Genomic DNA, 27,854 nt, shown 5'->3' on the forward strand with positions numbered 1-27,854 from the left:
ACCTACAAATTGAACATGTAATCTTGACCTAGAATTTTAATAGCCTCTTAGTATTTGAAACATTGATGCTCTATAGTTCTTTCTTACTTTGAAGTACATTGTCATTGTTGCCCAAGTAGACAAATACTTAAGTAATTAGCAGAAAAAAAGTTTCAGAATGGCATCAGTTTCTGTGTAAAGTAGTTTAAATGACATTACAAATTCAGAAACTATAAAAATGTTACTGACAGCTAACACTCGTGCTTGACCATGAAAGTAACTTAACTTTAGTAAAGGGGATTTTGGCACTTGATTCTATGAATCATTTCAGAAATTATTAAAATTTTCTAGTGATATGTTAGTATTCTAACTGAAGAAGGTTTTTTTGTAACTAACTTGCTTTTTACCAATTAGGAGCTACTTTTTTTTTTTTTTTTAAGGCACACTTTTCTTTTACTATTTATTAAGCCCATATTATGTGACAGGTCCTCTTTCAAGCAATAGAAATAATTGTGATGAACAAAACAAAAATCCTCAAGAAACTTAAATCTAGTGGAAAGGAGTGCTTTTTTCTTAACATTTTATAAGCTGATAGTATACTTCAATGTATAACTTTCCTTTCAAACTAACAAAGGAGACTTTTGAACAAAATATTTCCAGGAAAAAAATTGATTTTTTAGTCTAGAAATAATTGATACATTTTAATGGTAAACAGTATTAAGAAAACCCGGAGATAAAACTTGACATTTCTGTGACTTTATAGGTTATACAGGAAGCATTTTCTCAGTGTTCAAAAGCAGTTTTTGTAAATCTCTTGGAAACATTTTTATTGTTTCACTCATTAAATGGTTTCTAATGCTTTAGAGTAACATTAATTTTAAAAGACTATATTTTGAGGGATAATTTCTAAGGTGTGTTACTACAGGCGTTTCTCTGAACATGTGGGACTGGAAACCGGGAAGAGAAGGTACAGTGTTCTCTGCTTAGTGTGAAACAGACCTTTGGTGTTGCTTTGCTGCAACTGCCATTTGCCCTGGGTGATCATTCTTCTCTTCCTCCTGGAGAGTAAGAGGACACAGTCTGAGTGGTTTCCCTTAAGAAAAAGAAAAGAAAAAGAAAAAAAATATGAAATTTTATTTAAAAGCTTTCATTTTTCAAGTTAAAATATAAGCAGCATAATTAAATTGTTTTGAGGGGTATTTTTATTTAAACCTGATGCCACCATTATTTTTAGCAATTCAGTACAAAGTTTTTTCATTGTCTCCGTCTGTATAATTTACTAACATTTGTTTTAGTTAGGTTTTGATTTCTAACATTCTTATCTTTATAAAGATAAATCACTAACCTGCTCTGTGGTTTTTTAAAATTCTTTTTTGTTTATATTGAGATGTTATTAATGGCTAGCTTTATGATTTCTCAGTAACACAATCAATTTTTACCAAGTTTTATTTAACAATTAATAAATTATTTTATGAGTACAAAACATATATAACATATTATTCAAGAGATTAAGAGTAAAGACTAATTTCTGCCTTACTTTACACCACAGCTCCTCACTTTGTAGCTGTGTAAATTTGGGTAAGTCACTTAAACAGTTTTTTCATCCATAAAATAGGTGTAGCACCTACTTCATGGGGTTGTGAGGATTGAATGAACGATATGTCAGATGCTTACAACACCTGAACATATGGAAAATACTATATATGGTTTAGTTATTATTTAGTCTTTTTTTTTCAATAAAGTTCAGCTGTAATATATTTCCTCAGCTAATATAAGGCTTGTTAGAGTCAATTATGCTTAATTCAAGTGCCATTTGTATTGGCATAATACAACCCTCTTGATCTGAATTTAGCAGATAGTTGGTTTCCTTTCAGTGTTATTTTCTTCTTTGATTTTATGTAATTAGTATTGTTATATACCATGAAAGAACTATATTTAAAGCTTAAGACTTTGAAAATATCATTTAAATTTAAATTCTCCAATACTACAGTATTGGTAGAAAAAAATCCGGTTACTTTTTTTTTTTTTTTTTTAAAGCTCTTTCCCTCTTAAGCTTGCACAAAAGTTTTAGACAGTCATGTATGGTAACACAGTTTTAGAAAAAAAATAGACTGAAATAATGGCTAAGTTTTCTAATATACAGGGTGTGAGGGCTGAGTTTGGGAAGGAATTCCTAAACACACAACATCATAATTATCTTTCCTGGCTTCTTTAGAATGGAAAAATTGTGAAGTATCAATAAAAGAAATTAAAAACTAAAACTAATATTGTATTTCTGACGTTTTTGTATTTGCTAGTGTTATAACATTAGATTTTAATGTTTTGAAATCTTGATTTTGACCTTTGGTAAAATAAAATCCCAGCTATAAAATTTGTAAGAATTATTATAGAACAGTTATACAGTCTTTATCCTTGGCTGAGTTCTTTAGAATATTGTATGGAAAGAAATTTAGACTGCATGTTGAAAATAATCTCTGTCATTGAGGCAGAAGTTCTTATGATCTCTTATGGCAGATGTAAAAAAACCAAATATTTATGTTTCTCAAGATGCACAGATATGAGTTAGTTATCTGCTGTATTAACCAACACTTAATGAATATAAGTGCATCAGTATGAAGTTTTTAAGGAGATAGTTCACTTTTCATTTAGAAAAATTTCTAAGTGGAATGCGAGGAAGAAAACAATGTCATTTTTTTAAAGTTACACATTCCTCTCATTTTCATGACGAAAAGTTAATTGTTTCAGCTTCAGGAGATACTATATATTTGACCTATGATGGGAGCCTACTAATATATCATCAGGAATATACTGGAATCTTGGCATAATACAAACCTCTGTTGATCTCAATTTAGTATAAAGTAGGTCCGTATGGACCTCATACGAAGAGGGTGATATGGATGAAATTGCAGAAGGACTAGCCTTTTTTCAGCCATAGTATGGTTCCCAAAAATACTCTGAATGACTATCTCCATTTTATAAATGAGGAAACTGGTCTCAAAGTCTAGAGTAAGAATCAGCAAATTATTTTCTAATCTTGGACAAGTCACTGCTTTGCTTCTGGATCTAAATTTTCTAATTTTGATGATTCACTTATAGTTCTGTTACATTTAACTTTTGTGCAAGAAGCCTAATAAGTAGCAACGGCTTACTTTTTGACTCTGTCCTTTCTTCATTATATTTTGCTGACTTCTGAAAACAATTTTTTTTTGTTATTTCTAGGTAACTTATAGATTATGATGGATTCATAGACATTGTATTTTGCTTCCAAAATTCCTGTTGAGAATTTGTATATATCTGAACAGTTAAATGGTTGTTTCATCCTGTGATTTTCAATTTCATAAATATTTTTGAGGATTTACCATAAACTTAATGCTGAAGGCAGTGAAAATAATGCAGTGATATGTAACACTAAGCCTGTTTCTCAAACTTTTTTTATTGCAAATTTGATAACGTAACTTAACCTCTCTGGGCTTCAATTTTCTTATCTGTGAGAGAGTTAGATAATCTCTGAATGTCCATCTGTAATTCTTGAAAAGATATGTAAGAAGCCAGAGATACAGTTTTTAGAGCTTGTTGGCTGTTTAATGGAAAAGGCCAATAACAGGCAGGTAAAGTTTCTTCCCAGCAGATATAAGTAGTGTTTTTGCCAAAAACAAAAGAATACAATTGATTTAAAAAAAAACATATTGACTTTATTTGATGTCAGTGAATAAGATTTACTATAATAAAGTAAAACACTTTGGGAGAACAGATAGTTTCCTGACAAAGAGAACTTTAGGAAGAGGGTAGAGAGTTTCATTTCTCATATCTAATCAGACAGAGAAGCAAAATTTGAAGAAAAGATGCCTCTTGTCTTTTTTGGGTAGGAAGCTGGAGAATTTACTAGACCCTGTAGGAGTGTACAGTGGGATACTTGGATGGGCTTTCTGTGTTGAGGTCTATTTTTTCTGCTTGGAACTTAAATAAGTAGGAAAAATTGAATAACATTTGAGTTGCTTGATTTATTGGCACAGCGCTATCTTTATCTGCACTTCCAAATGTTTCATCACCTCACTGTCTGTTTCTATGCATGTTAACATTTTAAAATGTGTTTTGGTAGTTTTCTAATTGATTGACACTATGTGCTATATTGGCTTGTTCCCATCATTTTTTTAAAAAACAGATTTGTATTTTGATTTTCTTTTTCATTGAGCTTACAAAAACCTCATTTTTTTTTAAATTTTAAAGCATATGCAATAGGGATTTGTTAAAATTAATAATAATTACTTTTTATATTTATGTAGTTCTACTCTACATAACTTTTTTTCTTTTACAGATATTGATGATGCTCAAATACTTCCCCGCTCAACTAGAGTCAGACATTTTTCACAAAGTGAAGAAACTGGAAATGAAGTTTTTGGTGCTTTGAATGAGGAGCAGCCATTGCCTCGAAGTAGCAGCACTTCTGACATCTTGGAACCATTCACTGTTGAACGAGCCAAAGGTGCAGTTCCTGTCATTGACAGTTCATCCCGCCATGCACCAAGCTTGCAGAGTTCCACAGAGGCTTCTTCAATAACTAGATCCACTGAAAGCCACATCACTGATACTCATAGTAGAGAGTCTTCTCTGGAAGTTGGTGATAGCATATATGACCATCTTTGTCATTTAATAGGTCCAGTAGGACTTGCAGATTCAGCTTTTGAACAAATCCAGTACATTGACCTTGAAGGAGATGATGATCTTCTTTCCACCTTGAAAGAATATTTTAAGGAAAACCAGGAAAATCATAGTAAAAATGAGATAGGTAAAGACCTAGCTTCTCAGGAAGTGACTATTGCAGTAAACAGGGGTGAAAGGTTATCATTAGATAAAGTAGAATGCACAGATCAGGAAATTAGATCCGAAAATATCACCTCTTTTGTTGGGACTCCTGAAAACCTACAGTTTCAGAAAGAACCAGACTCAGCTGTCTTCATGAGTAACATTGCACCTGTCCAGTCAGACAGTTTTATTAGAACACAAACTTCTGAAAAATCTAAGCAACTAAACAGTGATAAACAGCCATCAGAGCCTAGTTCAGATAGCCCTTGTGATAAAGAAAAAAGGAAACATCTGTGTAGACAAACAGCCACAGAATTAGATGCTTGTGTTGATGTAACACTAGTTGAAAAGCTTAAGAGTGTGCAAATTAATGAAAAAATCACTGTCCCACATGTTATACGTGCCAAGAAAGCAACAGTAAAAGCACCTGTTAACCGCAGAATGCCTCACATTACAAATACTAGCAAACTTTCTCCAACTAAAAGGAGTTTGTCTGAAACAGTAACTCATAGAGCTAAAATCATGAAAATTGCTACCAAAAAACGAAATAGTGTTCATGTTACTTTTAGACCATCCACTGAGTCCGTTCAGTTTTATAATCCTCTGGAAAACAAAGAGCCTCCATGGAAGATGAGACTGCGGAAGCTCGGTGGCTTTAGTAGTAGTAGCAGCAATAGCAGCACCAGCAATACCCATACCAGCTCAAATAGTGCTGCGGAGCTAGTAAAACCTGGTGTGTACAGACCTCTAGATACACTTAATACTGCATCAGTAAGTAGTAAAACAGTGAAGGAATCCACAGAGATTCCCACCACCATGTTACAAAAAGAAGGAATTGCAAGTAATCAATTAGGTAGTCGTAGTACTCTTAGGTCATCAAGTCATGAGGCAGGACTACAGCAGGGCTCCCTGGGTGGCGTTTATAAAACTGTTGTACATGCTCTTTCGAAGCCGAAGGCAAATGTTTCCCCACAGAGGCAGAACAGAATGCCACCAGAGGCTCCACTGAGGGATCTGTACAGTCATGTAATGGGCTATTTTGGAAGGAAAGCTGCAGGTGAGCACTAACAGTGTGCAGAGCGCAAAAGGAGAAAGACAGCACCAGTTTGGCTTAATGCAACTGAAGCAAGCTATAAGCAATCAAAAAGCTTTGGGATGGTCACTGCTTTCTCTCTGTTTGGTTATGCATGCGCCTATTCCCAGCTGTATTTTCCCAGCATAGAATGTTTATTTAAATTACTAATTTCCCTTATAAGGCATTTAGTTAAACCTCTTTGCTGCTGAACAACAATATAGGAAAGAGTATATACAGGAAAATTTCAATGACCTATCAAAGACTACTTAAATCAAATATTTTTCTGAGTGTATACCACGAGTGTGGAAATTAAGTTTACCAAGGAGTTATTATGCTTTCTTCCCCACCCCACTGTAGTTTAAAAGGGCACAAGATATATCTAATTGAATTTATTTATTTTTACTGCTGATTTCTTTCATTTTGTATTTTTTCTTGATAGAAAATTACTTGACATCTAACAATAGAAATCAAGGTCCTACAGCCAGCAATGTTATAGTTAACTATCAATGATGTGGAAATTATTTCTTAAATCTCAAAGTGAATTTAATCACTTTTCATTTAAGCCATTTCCAAACATGCTGTAGGCTTTTTAGTTTTGCATTCATTTATATAGAATGCAAGTTATAACCTTGAAACACTTTCATTACTTTCTTTTTTTCTGAGATTTTAAATGTACATAAAGGTTTCACAATAGCCAATCATGATTTAAATATGGAACCTCTATGGACAGATAAAGAAAGCAAGATTATGGTAACTGTTTATCTTGAGTCAAAGTTAAAATAACTTTACGTGTATAGACTATTAACTTTCAGCAGTAAGGTTGGTTTTGATTTTATTTGTTTTAACATGGTTTTGTTAGCATGATTAACAACGCTGTATAATGCATCTTGCATTGAGCCATTAATGCCACCTGAGGGCAGTATTTGACAGCTTAGCAAAGCCTGGCCAGTAATATAAAGATAATGGTATTTCACAGTGAGCTTCTGACCAGTATATTTTCTTAATCTGAAATACTTTGTAGTTTATTAGGAACATAAACAGTGCTGATTTTCTTTTCATTGCAGAGAAATCAACTTTTCAGTAGCATAGTAGTGACATAGATAACATTATTTTCTGTAAGTTAGTTTCTCAAGTCTAAAATTTTATTGTTAATGTAAATGGTAAAAAAAAAAAAAAAAGTAGTCATAAAAAAATCAAGATAACTATTTTGGATTTTTTTTTTGTAAGAAAACCTTTGCGAAAGGCAACTTTTTTTCTTAAAGCACTAAAACTAGATTTTATAGTGGATAGAAACAGCAGTGTATAAAAATCATAGAATTTGTATTTATAAATACTCAAATGCATTTGTATGCATTTAAGTTTGAGTATTTATAAATACAGGTTTATAAATACAGAGTTTTGCATAGATTCAAATGATATATTCCCTGAAAATATTGTTTAGGGGAGAAATGGAATTGTAAATTGTTAAGGCTCTAAATAGAAACATTGAGTCAGGAAAAAAGATAAATATACCAGTTTCTTTATAGGCGATATTAACCTAACTTCAGCTAGTGCTTATCTATAAGCTTTCTTGCTGTTTAAAGTTATACTGAAGATTGACTAACATCTGCTTAGTTAAATAAAGTAAATATCAATTTACTAATTCTTAAAATTAAATCTAAAAGAAGGGAATTATTCATAAATGCATGTTTGGCAAATAATTGGCATAGGTACTTTGTTTTGGATTTTGTTTGTTTCAAAGTTAGAAAATGCAGTTAAGTTTTTCCTCACTATATATAGTTATTTATTTATTTTTAGTCAATAAAGAGGACATGAGCCAAAAACTGCCTCCTCTTAATACTGATATTGGCAGCAGCAGTGCTAATGTTCCTGATCTGATGGATGAGTTTATAGCAGAACGACTTCGAAGTGGCAATGCCTCGGTAAGTTTTATTTTATGTATTTAGTTTTATAGAGTAGGGTAGAGAAACTTACAGATATGTATCTATATACATATATGTCAATTTATATATGGGAATGTTTATTCAAAATAGCCTTTCCTCAAAATATAACCCTTTTATGAATTAAGAATTTTGAATTACATTTTTATAATTTTCTTTAAAGACATAAAGCAAGCAGCCTCATGGTTTTCACCAAAGTGAAATATCAGACAAATACCTCTACACAAGTACACAGATACAAGCAAATACCTTTATAGTCTCCCCTTTTCTCATCTTTCCTCATAGGTTACCCTGGTGCCAGCTGCCAGCTCTCAGTGTGAAAGATAGGAATGGAGGTCTTCTGTCCCATCTCCCATAGTTACATATATATAATTTAAAGTAAAAAACATATATAATTTTTATTTTTGTCTCAAGATCAGTTTGTGAACCAGCTCCCATAGTTTTGCTAGCACAAATATTGCTAAATCATTTTTAAATAACTTTGGAAGAGACTTAAAAGTTACCTTTATCTTGAATGTTAGGATTATGGCAACATGAAAACAGAAGCTCTTTTATCCCTAGTAATGCTTAATTGTTAGGGAAGGATAAATAGATGTGGAATTGACGTTTTCTTGAGATGGAGTCTTGCTTCACCGCCCAGGCTGGAGTGCAGTGGTACAATTTCAGGTCACTGCAGTCTCCACCTCCGGGATTCCAGCACTTCTCCTGCCTTGGCCTCCTGAGTAGCTGGGATTACAGGCACGTGTCACCATGCCTAGCTAAGTTTTCTATTTTTAGTAGAGATAGGGTTTCACCATGTTGGCCAGGCTGCTCTTGAACTCCTGACCTCAGGTGATCTGCCCACCTCAGCCTCCCAAAGTGCTGGGATTACTGGAATGAGCCACCACACCAGACCTGGAATTGCTTTTTTAAAATTTTGTATTTCATTTGGGTTTGACTTCTCTATAACTACATTATATAACCACATTTTTTTTCCTTGAGTGGATAAAAATCATAGAACAACATCTTTACTGTCATTCTTTTCACTCTCCCACTGTCTTTTTTATTTGCTGCTCTTTTTCCACTTAAATACTCTGCTGGTATAATTTATATTCACTGCATGTATCCTACTGAGGCTTAAGAGTCACAGGCCCAGCATCATATGCTGTTTGGGTCTTTAGTCAGACCAGCAAGAGGTCAGGCTCTAGCTTCATTCGGTTACATAGATTGTTGTGAGTGTTTTCTCCATCCCTACTTCAGCCTCTAAATCTCAGTATTTATTGTGACAGTTTGGAAATTAAAGGTTTCAGATGCTTAAAGAGAATAAAAACTTCTTTTTTAATGGTAAAACATTTCTTGACTTTTTAGACTATGACAAGAAGGGGAAGTAGTCCAGGCAGCCTCGAAATTCCCAAAGACCTCCCTGATATTCTAAACAAGCAGAACCAGATGCGCCCTATCGATGACCCAGGTGTGCCCTCAGAATGGACTTCTCCTGCCAGTGCAGGGAGCAGTGATCTTATCAGTTCAGATAGTCATTCGGATTCTTTCAGCGCTTTCCAGTATGATGGCAGAAAATTTGACAGCAAGTATCTTTTTCTGTTTGAATATTATGTGTTATGTTGATTGTCTTCTGTTCAAGACTGACTTACGGATTATGTAGCCATCACCTTCCTCTCCAGTGTTACTTAGGCAGTGGCTTCCACATTCGGAAAAAAAGAAAAATTTAGAGATAGGGTCTCTATGTCGTCTGGGCTAGTCTTGAACTTCTGGCCTGAAGGAGTCCTCCTGGCTCAGCCTTCCAAGTAGCTGGGATTACAGGTATAAGCCATCATTTCTGGCCCCACTTATTTTTATTTCAATTTTCAGTGAAATTTCAGAGGAAATTTTAGGAAATCACCTCAAGTTGAAGGTACTTTATTTTGCTCAAATTAAGAGCATTTAAAAAACAAAAAGTATGGTCCCTTCTTAAAAGAAATTATATTTTTAAAACCAAAACTGTCTAAAGGAAAATAATTTAGTATGGTCCTGATACTAAAAAGACAGCCATGATTATGAGTTGCCACTGTTTCACCCACTCATATTTGAGAACCAAATATTTGGATTATGTTCAGTGCTGCAGTACCCAGAACCCTTGAGTAATTGACCCATGTTACAGTAACATCAGTGTGATATTACTTGGTGCTATATTGTTACCACTTAGTATTGCACTTGGCAGTCAGTAAATAACACCAAATTAAAAAAAAAAAAAAGTTAAAACTTTGGAAACTAAGTTTCCAAAGTGAAGAGCTGGGAGATGCATTGGAGAATTACATGTTTCCTCCCTTCATGGCTTGTACACTATTCTGATCTAATTGTAATCTTCAGAATGTTAAGATTATTTACACTTGCCTGAGAAGTATGTAAACAGAATGGATGTATGGGGAATGTTTATGTTTGATCATTTTGCTGATTTAGCTCTCTTATAAATATTTTTACTTTGTAATTGGGACTCATATAATAAACATTTCTTCTTCCTGTAGATTTTGGCTTTGGAGCTGACATTGGGGTTATGTCCTCTGCTGATGTGGATTCAGGTTCTGGCCATCATCAGAGTGCTGAAGAGCAGGAAGTGGCTAGTCTAACTACCCTTCATATAGATTCTGAAACAAGCAGTCTTAATCAACAAGCTTTCTCTGCTGAAGTTGCAACCATCACTGGTAAAGTTATTTAAGGGAATGTGTTTCTTAAATGTATTTTTTAAACCTCCAAAGAATCTGATTAAAATTTTGAGAGATTTTAAGTATTACTTATTGCTACTTAATATTTTTTTCATTCATCTTTATGTAACAATGAAGGGGAGAAAATACATTAGTTTCTTGACCTGAGGTCTGCTGGGTTAAGCTTCAGAGGACTCTGTGAACTTAGTGTTTTACACACAATTTTGTATATATATGCACTAGAACATTTTCTGCAGGATTAAAAAAATTTTTAATAGGAACATGATAGATGTATATATTTATGGAGGACATGAGACATTTGGAGTGATTTTTAAACTAAATAACCAAAAAAGTTAAAAGTACTGCACTCTATCTTTGTTGTTTAGAGTTAGCCTAGATTGTTGATTTCTTTAGCAGTGCATTTATTATAGAAAATATAAAGCACACTGCTTAATTAAAGGCCTGTTTGTCAATATACCAATATTCTGTGTTTAGATAGTAGTTTGTGCTTTTTGGAAACTTTTTACATGTGGTCAAACCCAACCATTATGTGGCAATTGGGATCTTAAATCCAATCATGTTAAATGCAGAGTCACATTATTGCAGGGTTAATGAAGCGGTTAGAATGAGCCTACGCAGCTAGTAGTCCATAGTTCTTGGGGATTCCACTCTATAGTCCAACCTCACTCTGGTTCCAGTACAGTTTGCCCCTTGATGAATGGTTATCCACTCCAGCTTAATTATCCATGAGGTGATTTTGCATCTTGTAGTTGGCTGGAACTTGCAAGACTGGAACAGTGATTTCTGCATCTCTAAACTAGCCAAGCACATTTCCTCAGCCAACCCAGACAGAGAAAATTGAGCCAGAGGAATTCTAAAAGTCAGGAACCCATTCTCTGTTTTCATATCCTGCCTCCTTTTTTTCCAGATGACAAGACCTTTAGCCTGCCCCATTGCAGAATGGGGCCCTAGCGGAGGATGGGAACCAATTGGGTTAGAGCTACAGTTCCATCATTAGAGGATTTAAATTACTCAGAATGAGATCCTACTACACATACTGAAATTGTTAAAGTTAAAAACACTGACAATCCAAAGTGTTGAAATGAGTGTGGAGCAACTAGAATCTCATACAGTACTAGTGAGAATGTAAAAGGATCAAGTTACTCTGGAAAAATATGGCAGTAAATTTTCAGGTTAAACATACATTTATTATGTGACCATTTTTACATATGTATTTTCCTTGGACAGTTGTATGCAAAAGTTCATGGCAGCTTTATTCACAATAGCTAAAAATTGAAAAGAAACCAAACGTCCATCAACTGATGAGTAGATAAATTGTAGTATATTCATTCATTGAATATTCACTGAAATAATACTCAGTAATAAAAAGAGAATTAAATATTAATATATGCAAAAAATAGGTGAATCTTGAAAATGGGCTAACTGAAAGAAGCCAAATACCAAAGACTCCATAATCATACTTTATTATTCTATGTGTATAATATTCTTAAAAAGACGAAACTGTAGTGACAAAGTAAATCACTGCTTGGGGAGGATAGGTGTCAGTTGAGGGGATCAACTACAGATGGGCATAAGAAAACTTTTTATGGTAATGGAACTGTTTTATATTTTGATTGTGGTGTTGGCTATAAGACCATGTACAATTGCCACATTCATATAACTGTATACTTAAAAGTGAGTGTGTTTAAAAAAGATAAACGTAGGCTCTTATGTTCTACTGTAACATAAATTTCAATATTATCAAAACTTTAAGCTATTATTCAGACTATTGTGTTTTCAAAAGATTTCCATATATAAATGAAAAAGACATTTTTTATATCTTAATTCTCTGTAGTTATCAAAAATAAAGTTCCAAAGAAAAGTGCTGAAAATAAAATTATATATATGGAGAACTTGTTTTAGGTCTTTTGCCTTTATGTCTTTTGGGTAATTTTACTTCTAAGATTTTTTAATATTTACATTACCTGTATTTACCCTATGTAGTGACTATTTCTAGATCTTTACTGGGAAGTTTCATTAGGCGTTCTAATCTTAATCAGTACTGTTAGTAATAGTGCAGAGGTGTTGTTTAAGAAAGTAAAGCAGTTGTATTTGTTTCTATTTAAAAGACACAAAATTCAGCAAAGATAAAACTCTGTGTATGCAACATATAAATGATTCAGTACAGTATTTTCCAAAGGTGAAGTTTGCATACATTGTCATACTACTAATGCAGTAGTGCTTTATGGAAGGGATATTAGTAGTCCTGAGATCCTCTATTTTCCTATAATATAAAAGTTTTCAGAAACTGTGAAAGAAATCTAGTATAGGAGACAAAATTGAAAATTAGATAGCCTCTTTTAGGTCATGAATATCATTATAGAAATAGTTTTATTGCCTTAAAAAAACTGTTTAAGAGGAAAAAGCCTGTAATTGAGCTAATATAGATTTTTAAAAATAAAATTAAAGGCAGTAGTGATTCTCTGATAGCTAATATAAAAGTATTTACTTGGCCTGGTGTGGCGGCTCACACCTGTAACCTCAGCACTTTGGGAGGCCAAGGCAGGTGGATCACCTGAGGTCAGGAGATTGAGACCAGCTTGGCCAACACAGTGAAACCCCATCTTTACTAAAAGTGCAAAAAATTAGCTGGACGTGGTGGTGTATGCCTGTAATCCCAACTACTTGGTAGGCTGAGGCAAGAGAACTGTTTGAACCCAGGAGGCAGAGGTTGCAGTGAGCCAAGATCACACCTCTGTACTCCAGGCTGGGCAACAGAGCAAGACTCCATCTCAAAAAAAAAGTAATAATCAAATCAAATCAAATCTTAGTTCTTAAAGATGAATTTGATTTTTATGGTTCAAAATAATGGAGATAAAGAGGTTTAAACTTCAAAGCATTTTATCAAAGACTGATGTCTCTTTGGCGTGTACTTAAAAGTTTGTAGTAAACATTAAGGTCATAAAATATTATGTCCTCAGCAGTATGTGTTTGTCCTATGGTATAGAATACTTAAGTTTCTGTAACTGTCCTTTAACATAATTTTTGTGCCATATGAAAAGGAAACTTTCTACCTACTATGTATCATAATTGAGCATAGAGTCATATGATTACTCATTTGATGTATGATTATCATATGATTATATCATTATTGTGGTAACACCTGATAATATGATACAGTTCTATATGTAGTTTTTTTTCTTCTCCTTCCTCTGCTCTCTATATGTTCTTTTTAAGGCACTTACCATACTGTGCTACTTAAAAATCACTTATGTGATATGTGGAATCACACTTTTATAGAATTAAAATAATATAACTATAGACTGTCCTTGACTTACTATAGTTAACAACTTATAATTTTTCAACTTTACAGTGGTGTGAAAGCAATACTCCTTCAGTAGAAACCGTACTTCAAGTACTCACACAACCATTTTGTTTTTTACTTTCAGCACAGTGTTCAGTAAGCTACATGAGATAGTCAACACTATTGCAAAACAGACTTTGCATCATATAATTTTGCTCAACTGTAAGCTAATTTAAGTGTTCTGTGCATGTTTAAGGTAGGCTAGGCTAAACTGTGATGTTCGGTTGATTAGGTATATTAGATGCAATTTTGACTTACCATATTTTCAATTACAATGAGTTTCTTGGGATGTAACCCCATCATAAGTCAAGGAGCATCTGTATGTATTTAATTTATATTGGTTTTTGCTTTACTGTGTAGAAAGAGTAATGAGGGCAGAGATTTACAGTTACTGAGTTCAGAATATTGATTTCTTTTTTTTGCTACAAAGAAGCTTAAAAAGACCTAATGTTGTAACAACTTGCTTGGTACTAGCAGCACTGTATTAAAACCACCACCAGTTGTTCTATATTGCATTAATTGTGCCGTACTTTATTTAAACTTAACAAAAGTACCTGTTATATACCAGGTACTATACAAGGCACTAGCACTGCTACAGTATATAACAGAATTCCTGTTCTTATCAAGTTTATACCCTACTGGGGAATATTTAAAATTGAACGGACAGTTTCAGGTTAATGTGATAAGTGGTATAATAGAGAGGTGCAAGGTTCAGTGAGTGCATATAGCAGAGACTCTGTAATCATACTTGGTACGATCAGGAGTAGGCTTCTCCAGGAAGCAGATACCTGGAAAATAAATAGAAGTTAAATAGACTGATAAGAAGATTAGGGCTGCATGCAAAGGAGAAAGCCAGAGGTATGATACACTAATAAATACAACTAGGTTACTTTCTATGAGTAGAATATAAAAGTTCTAGATGGCTTGTGGAGAGGCAAGAAAGTTACAGAGAAACTTGAAAACCGTACAAGAAGTTTGGGCTTATGGTGAGGCCAGTGAGGGACCACTGAAGGATTTTAAATGAGGAAGTGACAGGATCTAATTAGATTTTTAGATCTTTTTGCTGCCTTATGGAGAATGGATTGCGAGGGGGAAGTGGGATGTGGGAGAGACTGAAGACTGGGGACCACTGTAAACTAGACATCAGTAGTCTCATATAGAGCAGCAGTGAGCAAGTGCCTCTATTCTTAAATTGCCCAAGCCTGAATTAAGTGAAGTAGAATGACAGTGGATACTAGAGCTCCTGTAACTGGGCCAGAAATGGGAGTAGATATTCTTACTTTCACTGATGGCTCCTCTCATTTGATACATCCAAGTTTCATTCTATTCTATTAATAGTCCCATGGTAGACGTGAGGTGAGACTCCTACATATAAAAGCTTGTACAACATTATGATTTTGTTGACCTCTCTGGCCAACTTATAACTGATTTTATCTTTTGGTTTTTAACATTTGTTTTATTTGGGATGTTAAGCATTACATCTTAGGTAGGATATTGAATACTCTTTTTGGTAATTTTATGAAATTTTATTTACAGGTTCAGAAAGTGCTTCCCCAGTCCATTCACCTCTGGGCTCCAGGTCACAGACACCTTCCCCTTCCACGTTGAATATAGATCACATGGAACAGAAGGATCTGCAGCTTGATGAGAAGCTCCACCACTCTGTTCTTCAGACACCAGATGATCTAGGCAATATTTTGAAATTAGATATTTGCCTTTTTTCTTTTAAGGCGTCAGTGTCAAGAGATCATAAATAAGGCATCTTACAGTTGATTATATGTGATTATAAATATTTTTGACTTTTCTAATAACTTTTTTCTTGTTCTTAAAGATATTTATTGTCTGAGTTTTACTCATTTTATTATAATTGATTACGGTCCTCAAATTAGTGATTGCATTATTTTCCAGTATTATGTTATCATTTATTGATATTGATAGTGTTTCTTAAAACAGGAAATACATAATTTGTTATCATTATTCTTAGTTTTATACCTGACGAACCTAGTGATTCATAGGAGAAAGTAGTAACATTATCACTTGTTATTCGAGCTTTCAGTGAAACAGTTTATCAAACAAATTTTTTTGATTCAGTAAATTTATCAACTAAATTTAATTTAAAAGTAGAGGTCCAAATGAATATTTTTAGGTAAATGTTAAAAAATGACTTGGGAAACCTAAGTAACTGCAAGTTTTTTTAAAGTTATTTTTGCTAGATTTTGCATGATGTAGCCAGCATCAGACATTTTGCAAATATGCCATAAACTTTGGTTAAAGACAGTTACTGAGATATTTACAGTGAATAAAATAAAAAGCTAGTTTTCATTGGCAAGGCAGCACGTTTATTCTCTGACCAAAGGAAGAAATTTAGAGCTACGTAACTTCGGAACTTTTTTTAAAAGGCCCATTTCTATTAAAGTTTTTTGTAGAGGTGAAGTTTCGCCATGTTGCCCAGGCTGGTCTCAAGCTCCTGAGCTTAAGCAATCGACCTGCCTCGGCCTCCCAAGGTTACAGGTGTGAGCCACCACACCCGGCCCAAGGGGCCCATTTCTTTACATGCAATTACCTTGTAATTATGTAGCCCTAATCTTCTGGTTTGTGGATTATTTCTGACCTTTTCTTTTTCTCCCTTAGGTCTGCAATTGTTTATTTGTTTACAGTTCTTTCCCCAACATTTGGAAAACAACTTAAGAGTTATAGAAGAGTTTCAAGGCTAGTAAAATAAACACATATAAATCCTTTATATAAATTCTAGTTAATATTTTGCCACTTTGTCTATATTTACACACAGCACATACATGCACAAAATACCCTGCTCTTCACACACATCCCCTGCACCTTTTATTTTTGCTGAGGCATGTAAGAGGAAATTGCAAATATCAGATCCTTCAGACCTAAACACTTGAGTGGATATGTCGCAATAATAAGTGTATTTTTCTGGATAACCACAATATAGTGGCCACATTCATGATATTTAACATAGATATATTGCTGTTATTTTAGTCTATAGTCATAGGTTCTCAGTTGTCCCAGTAATGGCCTTTTTAGCTACCCTGCACCATCAATAATCCAATAAAGAACTTAATCAGGCCAGGGCACAGTGGCTCACACCTGTAATCCCAGCATTTTGGGAGGCAAGGCAGGCGGATCACTTGAGGTCAGAAGTTCAAGACCAGCCTGGCCACATGGCAAAACCTTGTCTCTACTAAAAATACAAAAATTAGCCAGTCATGGTGGTGTGCGCCTGTAATCCTAGCTTCTCGGGAGACTGAGACAGGAGAATTGCTTGAGCTTGGGAGGTGGAAGTTGCAGTGAGCCGAGGTCGTGCCACTGCACTCCAGCCTAGGTGACAGAGTAAAACTCTGTCTCAAGGCAAAAAAAAAAAAAAAAGAATTTAATCAAAGACTACACATGTTGCTTGCCTTTTAATCATTTAAAATTTTGTTAGCTTTGAGAAGGATAAGTTAAAGGCAAATCAGTTGATTTATCTTTGTATTATGAAGGTGCTCTGGAGTAGGGAGGCATTAATAACAATGGTTAACACTTCAGTGTGTTTTGTTTGTTTTAGTGGCTTTACACAAGAAATCTATTTTTTTTTTTATAATGGAGAAAGACTAGTACCTTTTTAATAATGCAGTCAGTTATTATATACTTTATATGCAAAGAGAAAAAAATTAACCATTAGGAATAAAGAATGTACATGTGCTAAGAATTAAGTTATTATGAATTCTCAATATGTTAAAATATTATCAAGCATGATAAATTATGAGTCTACGGTTTTTTTCATTCTACAAAATTTTAGTTCTCAAAGTTCTTTAAATGCTTGGATATCTGTATTGACTTTTAATGATTTTCTATAGCCTTTTCCATTATTTACATTATATATGTTGAGTAGAAAAATTGATTTTTTTTTAAAGCTGGAGGCAACCTATAAAGATATCTAGCAAAACCATCTATTTTACAGATGAGGAAATGTATCCTTAGAGAGGTTATTAAATAATTTGTATAACACATAATTAGTAGCAGAAATGAGACTAGGACTAAGGTTACTTATGTTTCTTAAAATCTTGCCAGTATTAGTAGGCAGAATACAATTATGGTATTTTGATTATGTTTAAATTGTAGTTAAAATGTTTATTTTTCATGACATTTGATACTCTTAATGCTAGGCCTTGAATATGAAATATATAAAAATATTTCTTTGGAGGCTATAGCTACAAAGAAAAGGCTTATGAAGACTTCCTGCAGGATCTGCCTTCAGCCTGAGATTTTCTATTAATTTGATGATATATTAAATTATATATTTAATTAGAAGTAGCTGTTAGGTAAAAGTGAGAATATGTGCTTATAAATTTGATGTTTTTATCAAACATAGATTTCTCTATCTGGCATAGATAGAAATTTCTCTATCTCCAAAGTGAGCAGTAGTTACACAGAAGCACTATTAAATAACTAGTTGTTAATGTAAGATTTATCTTATAATTATTTCTTATTATTATCTTATTATAATGAGTGAGATTTTGACCTTGTCAGGAAAAAAATCAGGAAAAAATAATGTGTGTTGACATTTCTTTTATTTGCTTCTGTAGATATTTAAGATTGTTAATTTAACTTGTTTTTTTGGGGGAGTTTATGTTCAGTTCACTGAAAAATTATTGACACTATTTTTTTTTTTCTGTAGAAATCAGTGAATTTCCATCAGAATGTTGTAGTGTGATGGCAGGAGGTACCCTGACTGGATGGCATGCTGATGTTGCTACTGTAATGTGGCGAAGAATGCTAGGCATTTTGGGAGATGTAAATTCAATCATGGATCCTGAAATACATGCTCAAGTTTTTGATTACCTCTGTGAACTTTGGCAGAATCTAGCTAAGGTAAAAAAGAAATAGAGGATATAAGTGGAGAAGGAAAGAAAAATATTTAAAAATAGAAGAAGCCTTAGAGAACATTTGTGATATCCTCTCTGACTATAAACTGGTACCCACGGGTACCCAGCATGGTGAAGTCACTTAATTATAATTAAACATTAAGTGTAGAAACCAGATTGAACTTCAGATTAAGGTAAAGTAAACTGGAAGAGAGAACAGTTTTCATAGGTTTGTTGCTTTTTATTTGAAAATTACAGATTAGAGATAACCTCGGCATTTCAACTGATAACCTGACCTCCCCTTCTCCACCAGTTTTAATTCCTCCACTGAGAATTCTTACACCTTGGCTTTTTAAGGTAAGCTTAATATATATTAGTTTAAATTTTTCATTTAGTAAATCTTAAACATATTATAGAGATTTTGGCTGCTATATAGACTCCTAGAGCACTTATTTTTAACCAGTGTCCTTAGGAAGCCATTAGGCATCATATATAGCAAAGAGTGAGCATGCTAAAATTATTCAGGATATATTGCTTTTGTTTATTTACTAAAACAAAAGTGAATATAGAAAGATATGTCTGTACTGTATTTAAATGAAGTATAAACTTTGAGTTGTGTCACAGAATATGCTATGTATTAAAAGTTTTGGCCAAATGTGGTGGCTCATGCCTGTAATCCTGAACTTTGGGAGGCCGAGGTACGTGCATCACCTGAGGTCAGGAGTTTGAGACCAGCCTGGCCAACGTGGTGAAACCCCATGTCTAACTAAAAATACAAAAATTTAGCTGGGCGTGGTGGTGGACGCCTATAATCCTGGCTACTCAAGGCTGAGGCAGGAAAGTCGCTTGAACCCAGGAGATGGAGGTTGCAGTGAGCCAAGATGGCACCATTGCTCTCTAGCCTGCATGACAAGAGCAAAACTTCATCCCCAAAAAAAAAAGTTTTAATTCTTTTTTGTTTGTTTTTTAAAAAACGGCATCATTCTGTCACCCAGTCTGGAGTTCAGTGGCACAATCACAGCTCACTGAAGCCTTGAACTCCTGGGCTGAAGCAGTTCTCCCACCTCAGCCTTCCGAGGAGCTGGAACTCCAACAGGCTGTGCCACCATGCCTGGCTAATTTTTAATTTTTTTGTAAAGACAGAGTCTCTCTATGTTGCCCAGGCTGGTCTCAAACTCCTGGCCTTAGGCGATCCTCCTGCCTTGGGCTTCCAAAGTTCTGGGATTAAGTCAGTGTGCCAAGCCAAAAGATTTAATTATTTTAAGTATCGATATGTTTGGTACATTTTCCTAAGTGAAACAGTTTATGGTTATTTATACCTACATTGTATTATTCATTTTGCATGATAATAATTTTAGTAATCCTGATTTTTTAGTTCATTAAAGAAATTGGGCCAGCGTAGAAATAAATGAGATTAAATACATTGTTTGCTATATTCAGTTACTTAAGTATTTAGCAAATAGTATTTCTTTTTGAATATTAAAACTGATCTTTTAATTTTAGGCAACCATGTTGACTGATAAATATAAACAAGGTAAATTACATGCATATAAACTTATTTGTAATACAATGAAAAGAAGACAAGATGTTTCTCCAAATAGAGATTTTTTAACGCATTTCTACAATATAATGCATTGTGGATTACTTCATATTGATCAGGTAACTATGTATATCATCTAAGAAGTAGTTTATATTAGTTGATCTTTGATTCTTGATTCTGTTTAACTCTTAATTTGTAAGATCTAGAAGTAAAACTATTCCTCTTAGTGATTTATATACAGTTTACTTCAGTTTTATGACCTTATTTGTTCTTGAAACATGGTTGATAATCAAGCTATTATTGTAGGTAGAAGTTTCACTTGAGTAGTTCTCCATCTTTAATGTTGTACCAACCAGTTCACTTTTTGAAGCACTTAAACCATCCTTTGCTTAGGTTGACACCTTCCTTTAATGTTTTCATGTACTTACTCTTGGGAATTTTGTGACTGATACTTGAGGTACATATATGGATTCATTCATCTAGTCATGCAACAGTCAGGTTATTTCCAATCTGAGATTCGGCATATCACATTTTCTTATTACTGTCAATTATATTGGCATAGTGACATTGATTTGATAATTATATTGAGTTATAATAATTAAATAGTCATAAATATAACCTTAAAATTACTTTGGGGGTTTTGATCTTGGCCATAAACTAAAAAATGTAGGATGTTACAAGTCAGAATAATGTAAATATGTTTATCCTAATATGATGAACTCATAGCTCATTTAGAGAGTATTAATATTAAAAGATAATTTAAAAATATCTCTCTGAAAAATGAAAAACTTCTTGCATTAATTTAGAATAAATATAAACATTTCTCAAGTATAAAATGACTCTTAGAGCTTTTGTTTATGATAATTTGTACTGAATAATAAAACTGAATACACTGTATCCTCACAGAAAATTCCATAGGCAAAGTAAATAATCAAGTTAGGAACATTCCCTTAAAAGTGCCTATGTCTAGGTTTCTGAGGCTGGATACCTATCATTAAAGGAGTTCAGTTTATTTTAAAAAAAGAATCTTTCCGGTTGTCACGTAGCAGGTCATGTGGATTCAGAAATGAGAGTTATAGCACAGAATCAACTAGGTAACGGAGAAAACTGCTATGCAGTTGAGTTTACAATGTCTGGTCCTTATACTTTTAACCCTTTGAAGCAAAGAGCCTTCCTTAATCTCTAGTGTGAAAAAAATGCTGTTATTTATGCCGGTTAAGTGAACGTATTTTCAGTTTACTTTCCATTGGTAGAATATAAGCATGGGTTATTTGGAAGAATTGAAATTATTTTTTTCCAATTAGTCAATGTACACTAATTACCTTTTTTTTATCATTTCATATATTACCTATTTTTAATGATACTGGTTAGCTGATATTCAAGATTACATATGTGATATTTGTTTTTTCTTCTTTCCTTATTCTAAGGATATTGTCAATACAATCATCAAGCATTGTTCACCTCAGTTTTTTTCACTTGGTTTGCCTGGTGCCACAATGCTTATTATGGATTTTATTGTAGCAGCTGGTAGAGTGGCTTCTTCAGCTTTTCTTAATGTAAGTCATTTCCTGTTCCTTATCATATAACAAACTTCAGTTAGCCAGGATTCAACTAACAAAGTTGGTAACATAACAAGCTGATATTCAGGAAATGTTGCAATTTAATTGGAATTGATTGCTTTTCTTGCATTAAAAAAAAGTAAACAAGAAATTCTGAAATATAAAAAAGCAGTAAAATCTGATAAGCAAAACAGGATTTAAAGTTGAGGAAATCTAAAAAAACTGAGGGAAGAAAGCAAAGAAAGAGCAATGGGCTATAGCAAAAGAAGTAAGAAACAATGGTGAGTCATCATTACACAGTGTATATGTGTATCAAATCATCATGTTTTATACCCTGAATATATTTTGTCTTCATTAACAATTATATATTTAAAAAAAAAAAGAAATATGATAAGGCACCCACCCTAGGAGGACATAGATCCTAGGAGTAAACTCTCAAACTGCATGTGAAGATTTTTTTCATGCAGTCATGGAACTGTGAGACAATGCTAAACAAATCGGCATAAATGGAATATGTTCATTTGTAAGTGGCAGGGGTGAGCTAGAGAGGAAGGCAATATAGCTTTGTTCATAATGCTGAAAAAGTTAGCTACAAGCCTAAGGAAGGAATGGGTAACCATTGAAGGATTTTAAACAAGGAGTGCCATGATCAAATTTATATTTTGGAAGGATCATTCTGGAACAAAGTGTAAATGAGAAATGATTAACTGGAAGTCTACTGGAAAAAACTAAGGGTATTTGTGAGAAAAACATAATTGTCTAATACTGTATAACTTGAAGAGCAGTTTAACATACCTTATTTCATTGATAAACTGCAACCATGAAACATCAATAGTGAATAGAAAGAGTTCTATTTGGGGCTTAGTAAGATGCGTATTAGACATCCATGAGGAGATGTCAGAAGAATAATTGCATATACTCAAGAGACGTGTCAGGACTGAAAATTAAAGCTGGGCAACATTGGCCAGGTACGGTGGCTCACACCTGTAATCCCAGCACTTTGGGAGGCCAAGGCGGGTGGATCACGAGGTCAAGAGATCGAGACCATCCTGACCAACATGGTGAAACCCCGTCTCTACTAAAAATACAAAAATTAGCTGGGCATGGTGGCGTGTGCCTGTAGTCCCAGGTACTCAGGAGGCTGAGGCAGGAGAATTGCTTGATCCCAGGAGGTGAAGGTTGCAGTGAGCCAAGATCGCGTCACTGCACTCCAGCCTGACACCTGGCGACAAAGCAAGACTCTGTCTCAAAAAAAAAAAAAAAAAAAGCCGGGCAACATTAACTCATAGATGGTATTTAAAGCTATGAAACTGCGTACAGTCACCTAGTGGAAACAGACAAAGCAGCTGTGCTATTTACAGCTATATAACCCTGTTTTTCCAGTTCTCTGAGAACAGTAATCATGTGTCACTTATCGTGGTATCTCTGTGCTTGGTCAGTTATTGACTGAATATGTGTTTATTTAGTGCCTTGTACATAATCAACATTGTACTGAGCCCTTTTGTCGTTCTTAAACTTCCCCTTCACCTTATGTACAGAGTATTTTTTTGGGGAGGAATACAGAGGGATATAGAATAAATTAGATATACTTTGTACTCAGGGAACATAATGCCTGCTTCTGGGGATATGGAGAAGTATCTTAATAACTATAGAATGTAAGGCATCAAATAGGCACCAATAGGAGAAGCACAGCATAGTGGTTAAAAGCATTGTGTAGAGCTGGTCTGCCTAGGTTCAAATCCTGGCTCTGCCATTTACTAGCAGTGTGACCTTGGGCAAGTTACTTAATGTCTCTGTGTTTCAGTTTCTTCATCTATAAAATAAAGATAACCTGCCTCATAGGATTATTTTTTAAGGATTTGTAATGTGGTTAGAACATTATATGACACATTGTATGAGCAGTATAAGAGTTTGTTAAAATTATTTGGTAATTAAGAGAATGGAGAGATCTACTTGTTTAAGGTTTCATGGAAAATATATACGAATATTGTCCCTGAAAGATTAGTAGTGTTTGTTTAAATAAAAATGGAAGTGAGGGGACAGTACTCCAGGCAAAGGTAAACAGGCATGAATGAGATGTATTCAAGGAATGACAAATAGTCCATTTTGTTTAGAAGGTAGTTAATCTGTAAGAGTGTATTAGGCAGAACAGAAAGGTACTTTATTTTTGTAAAAAAATTTACTGAGGTAAAATATACATATCTAATTTATCATTTTTATAATTTTTTATTAATTTAAATTTTGTTTTGTTTTGAGACAGAGTCTTGCTCTGTTGCACAGGCTGGAGTGCAGTAGCACACTCAAGGCTGACTGCAGCCTTTACCTCTTGGGCTTCAGCAGTCCTCCCACATCATCCTTCCAAGTAGCTGAGACTATAGGCATACACCTGTAGTCCCAGGCACCAAGCCTAGTAATGTTTTTAATTTTTTGTAGAAACAGGGTCTCTCACCATGTTTCCCAGGCTGGTCTTGAATTCCTGGGCTCAAGTAATCCTCCCCACCTTGGCCTTCTAAGGTGCTGGGATTACAGGCATGAACACCTGGCCTATTGTTTAATGTACATGATTTTTTTTTTTTTGGAGACAGAGTCTTGCTCTGTCACCCACGATGGAGTGCAGTGGTGTGATCTTGGCTCACTGCAACCTTTACCTCCCGGGTTCAAGTGATTCTGCTGCCTCAGCCTCCCAAATAGCTGGGACTACAGGTACATGCCACCACGCTGGGCTAATTTTTGTATTTTTAGTAGAGATGGGGTTTCATCATCAAGGAGTTTGAGGCCAGGCTGGTCTCAAACTCCTGACCTTAGGTGATCTGCCCACCGCAGCCTCCCAAAGTGCTGAGATTACAGGTGTGAGCCACCATGTCCGACATTACACTTTAAATACATTTATATTATTTTCCCCCCTTCTTTCTTCCTTTCCTCCCTTCCAGGCCTCTGGTAACCACCAATCTATTATCTTCATGAAATCCACTTTAACTCCCACATATGAAAGAGAACATATGGCATTTGTCATTCTGTGCTTGGCTTATTTCAGTTAACATAATGTTATCTACTTTTATTCATGTTGCTGCAAATGACAGAATTTTGTTCTTTTTCATGGCTAGATAATATTTCACTGTGTATAATACCACATTTTCTGACCAGGAACGGTGGCTCATACCTGTAATCCCTGCACTTTGGGGGGCCAAGGTGGGCGGATAACCTGAGGTCAGGAGTTCAAGACCAGCCTGGCCAACATGGTGAAACCTCATCTCTACTAAAAATAGGAAAATTAGCTGGACATGGCAGCAGGTGCCTGTAATCCTAGCTACTCAGGTGGCTGAGGCAGGAGAATTGCTTGAACTCGGGAGGCAGAGGTTGCAGTGAGCCAAGATTGTGCCACTGCATTCCAGCCTGGGTGACAGAGTGAGACTCTGTCTCAAAAAAACAAAATAAATACCACATTTTCTTTATCCATTCATTTGTTGATGGGCAGGTAAGTTGAGTCTATGTCTTGTCTATTGTGAATAGTGTAAGGTAAACACAGCAGTGCAGATATCTTTTTGTTATCTTGATTTCCTTTCTTTTGGATATATACCCAGTTGTGGAATTGCTAGATCATATGGAAGTTCTGTTTTTGAGTTTTTGAGGAACCTCCGTACTGTTCTCCATAGCAGCTATACTAATTTACATTGCCACCAACAGTGTATGAAGGCCCCCTTAGAAAGGTACTTTAGATCTTTGCTTCCCAAAGTGTGATCTGCACACCAGAAACGTTTGGCATGATCTGGGTGCTTATTAGTAATGAGGAATCTCAGACCCCATCCCAGACCTATTTACTGAATCAGAATCTGCATTTTAACTAGATCACAAATAATTGGCAAAATCACTGGTTAAAGATTGAGAAGCACTGCTTTAGACTACATTTTGAAAAGGTCGTGAATGCCAGGAATCAGGTTATAATGCTATATTAGATAAACAGTTAAGTTTTTTTAAGGTGATGAGAGATATGATTGAATCCATTCTTTGGTAGCATTAAAGAAGTATTAATCTAGGAGTAAATTAATGGGAGACAAATTAGAGATGGTAAACAAGTTACAGGGTTATTATAGTATAATCAAAGTATACAGATGATAAATCTCTTTGATACTAGCAAAAGTTGGTAGAATTCAGAAGATGCTAATATATAAACCAATGTCATTTTTATTAATTTACTGTGAAAACTATTACTGTTCAATGGGTTGTTCCAGATGATTAGTCAGCACATTTTCTGCAGGAGAATTAAGCCCTAGTGTTCCAAGGCATCTATTTTATCTGACTAATCAATTTTAAATGGTGAATTAACTTCTTTCTTATGCATCCAATACTGTGCCTTATATAACATCCTTGAGAAAATGTAGAATATAGTCATTTTTTGCATTCTCTGGTTCATATGAGGGACACTTGAGAAAGGCTGCATAGAAAACTAAATCATTGCAAGAATCAAGCCTAACATATCTCCACAGTGAGGTTAAAACAAGTCTTTTTCTCTGATGGTGTTAGAAGTACCTAGTCTAGTCTGGGCACAGTGGCTCATGCCTGTAATCCCAGCACTTTGGGAGGCCGACGCAGGTGGATCACTTGAGGTCTGGACTTCAAGACCAGCCTGGCCAACAATGGTGAAACCCCATCTCTACTAAGAGTACAAAAATTAGGCGTGGTGGCACATGTCTGTAATCCCAGCTACTGGGGAGTCTGAGGTGGGAGAATCGTTTGAACTTTGGAGGCGGAGGTTGCAGTGAGCTGAGATGGTGCCATGCTCTCCAGCCTGGGTGACAATAGAGTGAAACTCCTTCTCCAAAAAAAAAAAAAAAAAAGGAAACACATAGTCCAAATCTTGCTCTTTGTATTCTTATCTTAGATTCTATTCATATCATCTTCTTTCTGTTAATGCCATCTGCCCCCATTAGAAAATAATTAATTTCCTTTTGCCTTTCTTAATTATGATCACATTCCAGGTCTGCCCCCATAATATCCACATACCTGAATATTCGCAGTTACCTGATCTACCTATACAGAAAAACTCTTAGCTGATCTCATTTGTTAAATATTGATTTTTTGGATCACTTTGATTTTTATAAGATAACTTTTATTTTAAATTGGAATGGTGGATGTGAGTTCACGGCCCCTTTTTTTTTTCTGTGCCCTTCTCTTGATTGTAATTACTGTCCTTTTATACTGCTGCTCTGTATCTTTAAATATGGATTGTTTTTTAATCTAGAAATGAGTTTTGTTGAAAATCATGTAAGAGAGTACTACGCCACTACACCATTCCCTCTATTACAATATTTATTCAGATATGAAAGTCCCCTTGGAGACTGGTTCTTAATTTATGTGGATAGAAATGTTTCTAATAGATTTGTGTTTAGCATGTTTGTTAGATATTATTAAACATATAAATCAATTTGCAGATGTTTTAGAAATAAGACAATATATTAGTAGGTGGATGTTGATGTTTGGTGGTCATGTAAGAAGGCAGAAGAGAAAAAAGAAATGTTCAGTGTTGACACTTCAGAAATGGCTTAATACAGCTAGGGAAAAAGGGTAAAAAGTTACCTTCATCTGCAGTCCAGACAAATTCTAATGTTGCTTCCAGTAAGTGGTATAGGCAATGCTTTTCTTATGTGCATAATATCATAAAAACTTTCTAAATTGGCTCCTCTTTCATATAGTTAATGTATTTTCTTCTTTATTTATTCATCCTTGGTAATAAATATAATCTAGTAAATTAAGTCATCAGCTTATTAGAATAATATATCACAATGTGTGAGTTACCTTTAAAATTATTTATGTTTTTACTTATTATTAGGGTAATTTGATGCTTGTAGCTAAGGTGTATTTCGTTTTACAGTATTATTAACTATGGCTGCTTTGAGGAAAGCTCTGTTACTTGTTTATTGCATTTATTGACACTAACAGTAGTTTATGTGGAAATTATGAATGGAAACTTAAATCTTTTTGTGTTTTCCCTTTCCTTTTTAAATTTTGTTTTATATAACGCTTCCCTGTCTAATGTAGTTGGATAATAAAGCA

General features: G+C 34.4%; 1 protein-coding gene and 1 non-coding gene across 21 annotated transcripts in view; both read left to right on the forward strand.

The window, feature by feature from the left end:
• Positions 1 to 27,854, forward strand: part of RALGAPA1 (Ral GTPase activating protein catalytic subunit alpha 1) — a 297,019-nt gene that overhangs the window by 132,742 nt on the left and 136,423 nt on the right. For 12 of the 20 annotated variants that reach the window (XR_004258069.1, XM_032242528.1, XM_032242525.1 and 9 more), the window contains 9 exons: positions 4,295 to 5,839; positions 7,655 to 7,779; positions 9,145 to 9,361; positions 10,299 to 10,475; positions 15,376 to 15,528; positions 18,518 to 18,711; positions 18,963 to 19,061; positions 20,208 to 20,363; positions 21,672 to 21,800. Coding sequence is in view for 19 of the 20 variants with exons in the window: in XM_032242528.1 (XP_032098419.1) it covers positions 4,295 to 5,839; positions 7,655 to 7,779; positions 9,145 to 9,361; positions 10,299 to 10,475; positions 15,376 to 15,528; positions 18,518 to 18,711; positions 18,963 to 19,061; positions 20,208 to 20,363; positions 21,672 to 21,800 (2,795 nt within the window). In the remaining variant the exon portion in view is untranslated. The remainder of the gene's footprint in view (positions 1 to 4,294; positions 5,840 to 7,654; positions 7,780 to 9,144; positions 9,362 to 10,298; positions 10,476 to 15,375; positions 15,529 to 18,517; positions 18,712 to 18,962; positions 19,062 to 20,207; positions 20,364 to 21,671; positions 21,801 to 27,854) is intronic. The other 8 variants (XM_032242537.1, XM_032242543.1, XM_032242541.1 and 5 more) reach the window with 1 other exon arrangement.
• LOC116526387 lies at positions 861 to 1,068 on the forward strand. Its single transcript, XR_004258127.1, has one exon. It is a non-coding gene; the product is annotated as a small nucleolar RNA U3 (small nucleolar RNA).

This window comes from Sapajus apella, unplaced genomic scaffold (genome assembly GCF_009761245.1).
Source record: "Sapajus apella isolate SASKATOON/1434 unplaced genomic scaffold, GSC_monkey_1.0 scaffold50, whole genome shotgun sequence".
Lineage (NCBI taxonomy): Eukaryota > Metazoa > Chordata > Mammalia > Primates > Cebidae > Sapajus > Sapajus apella.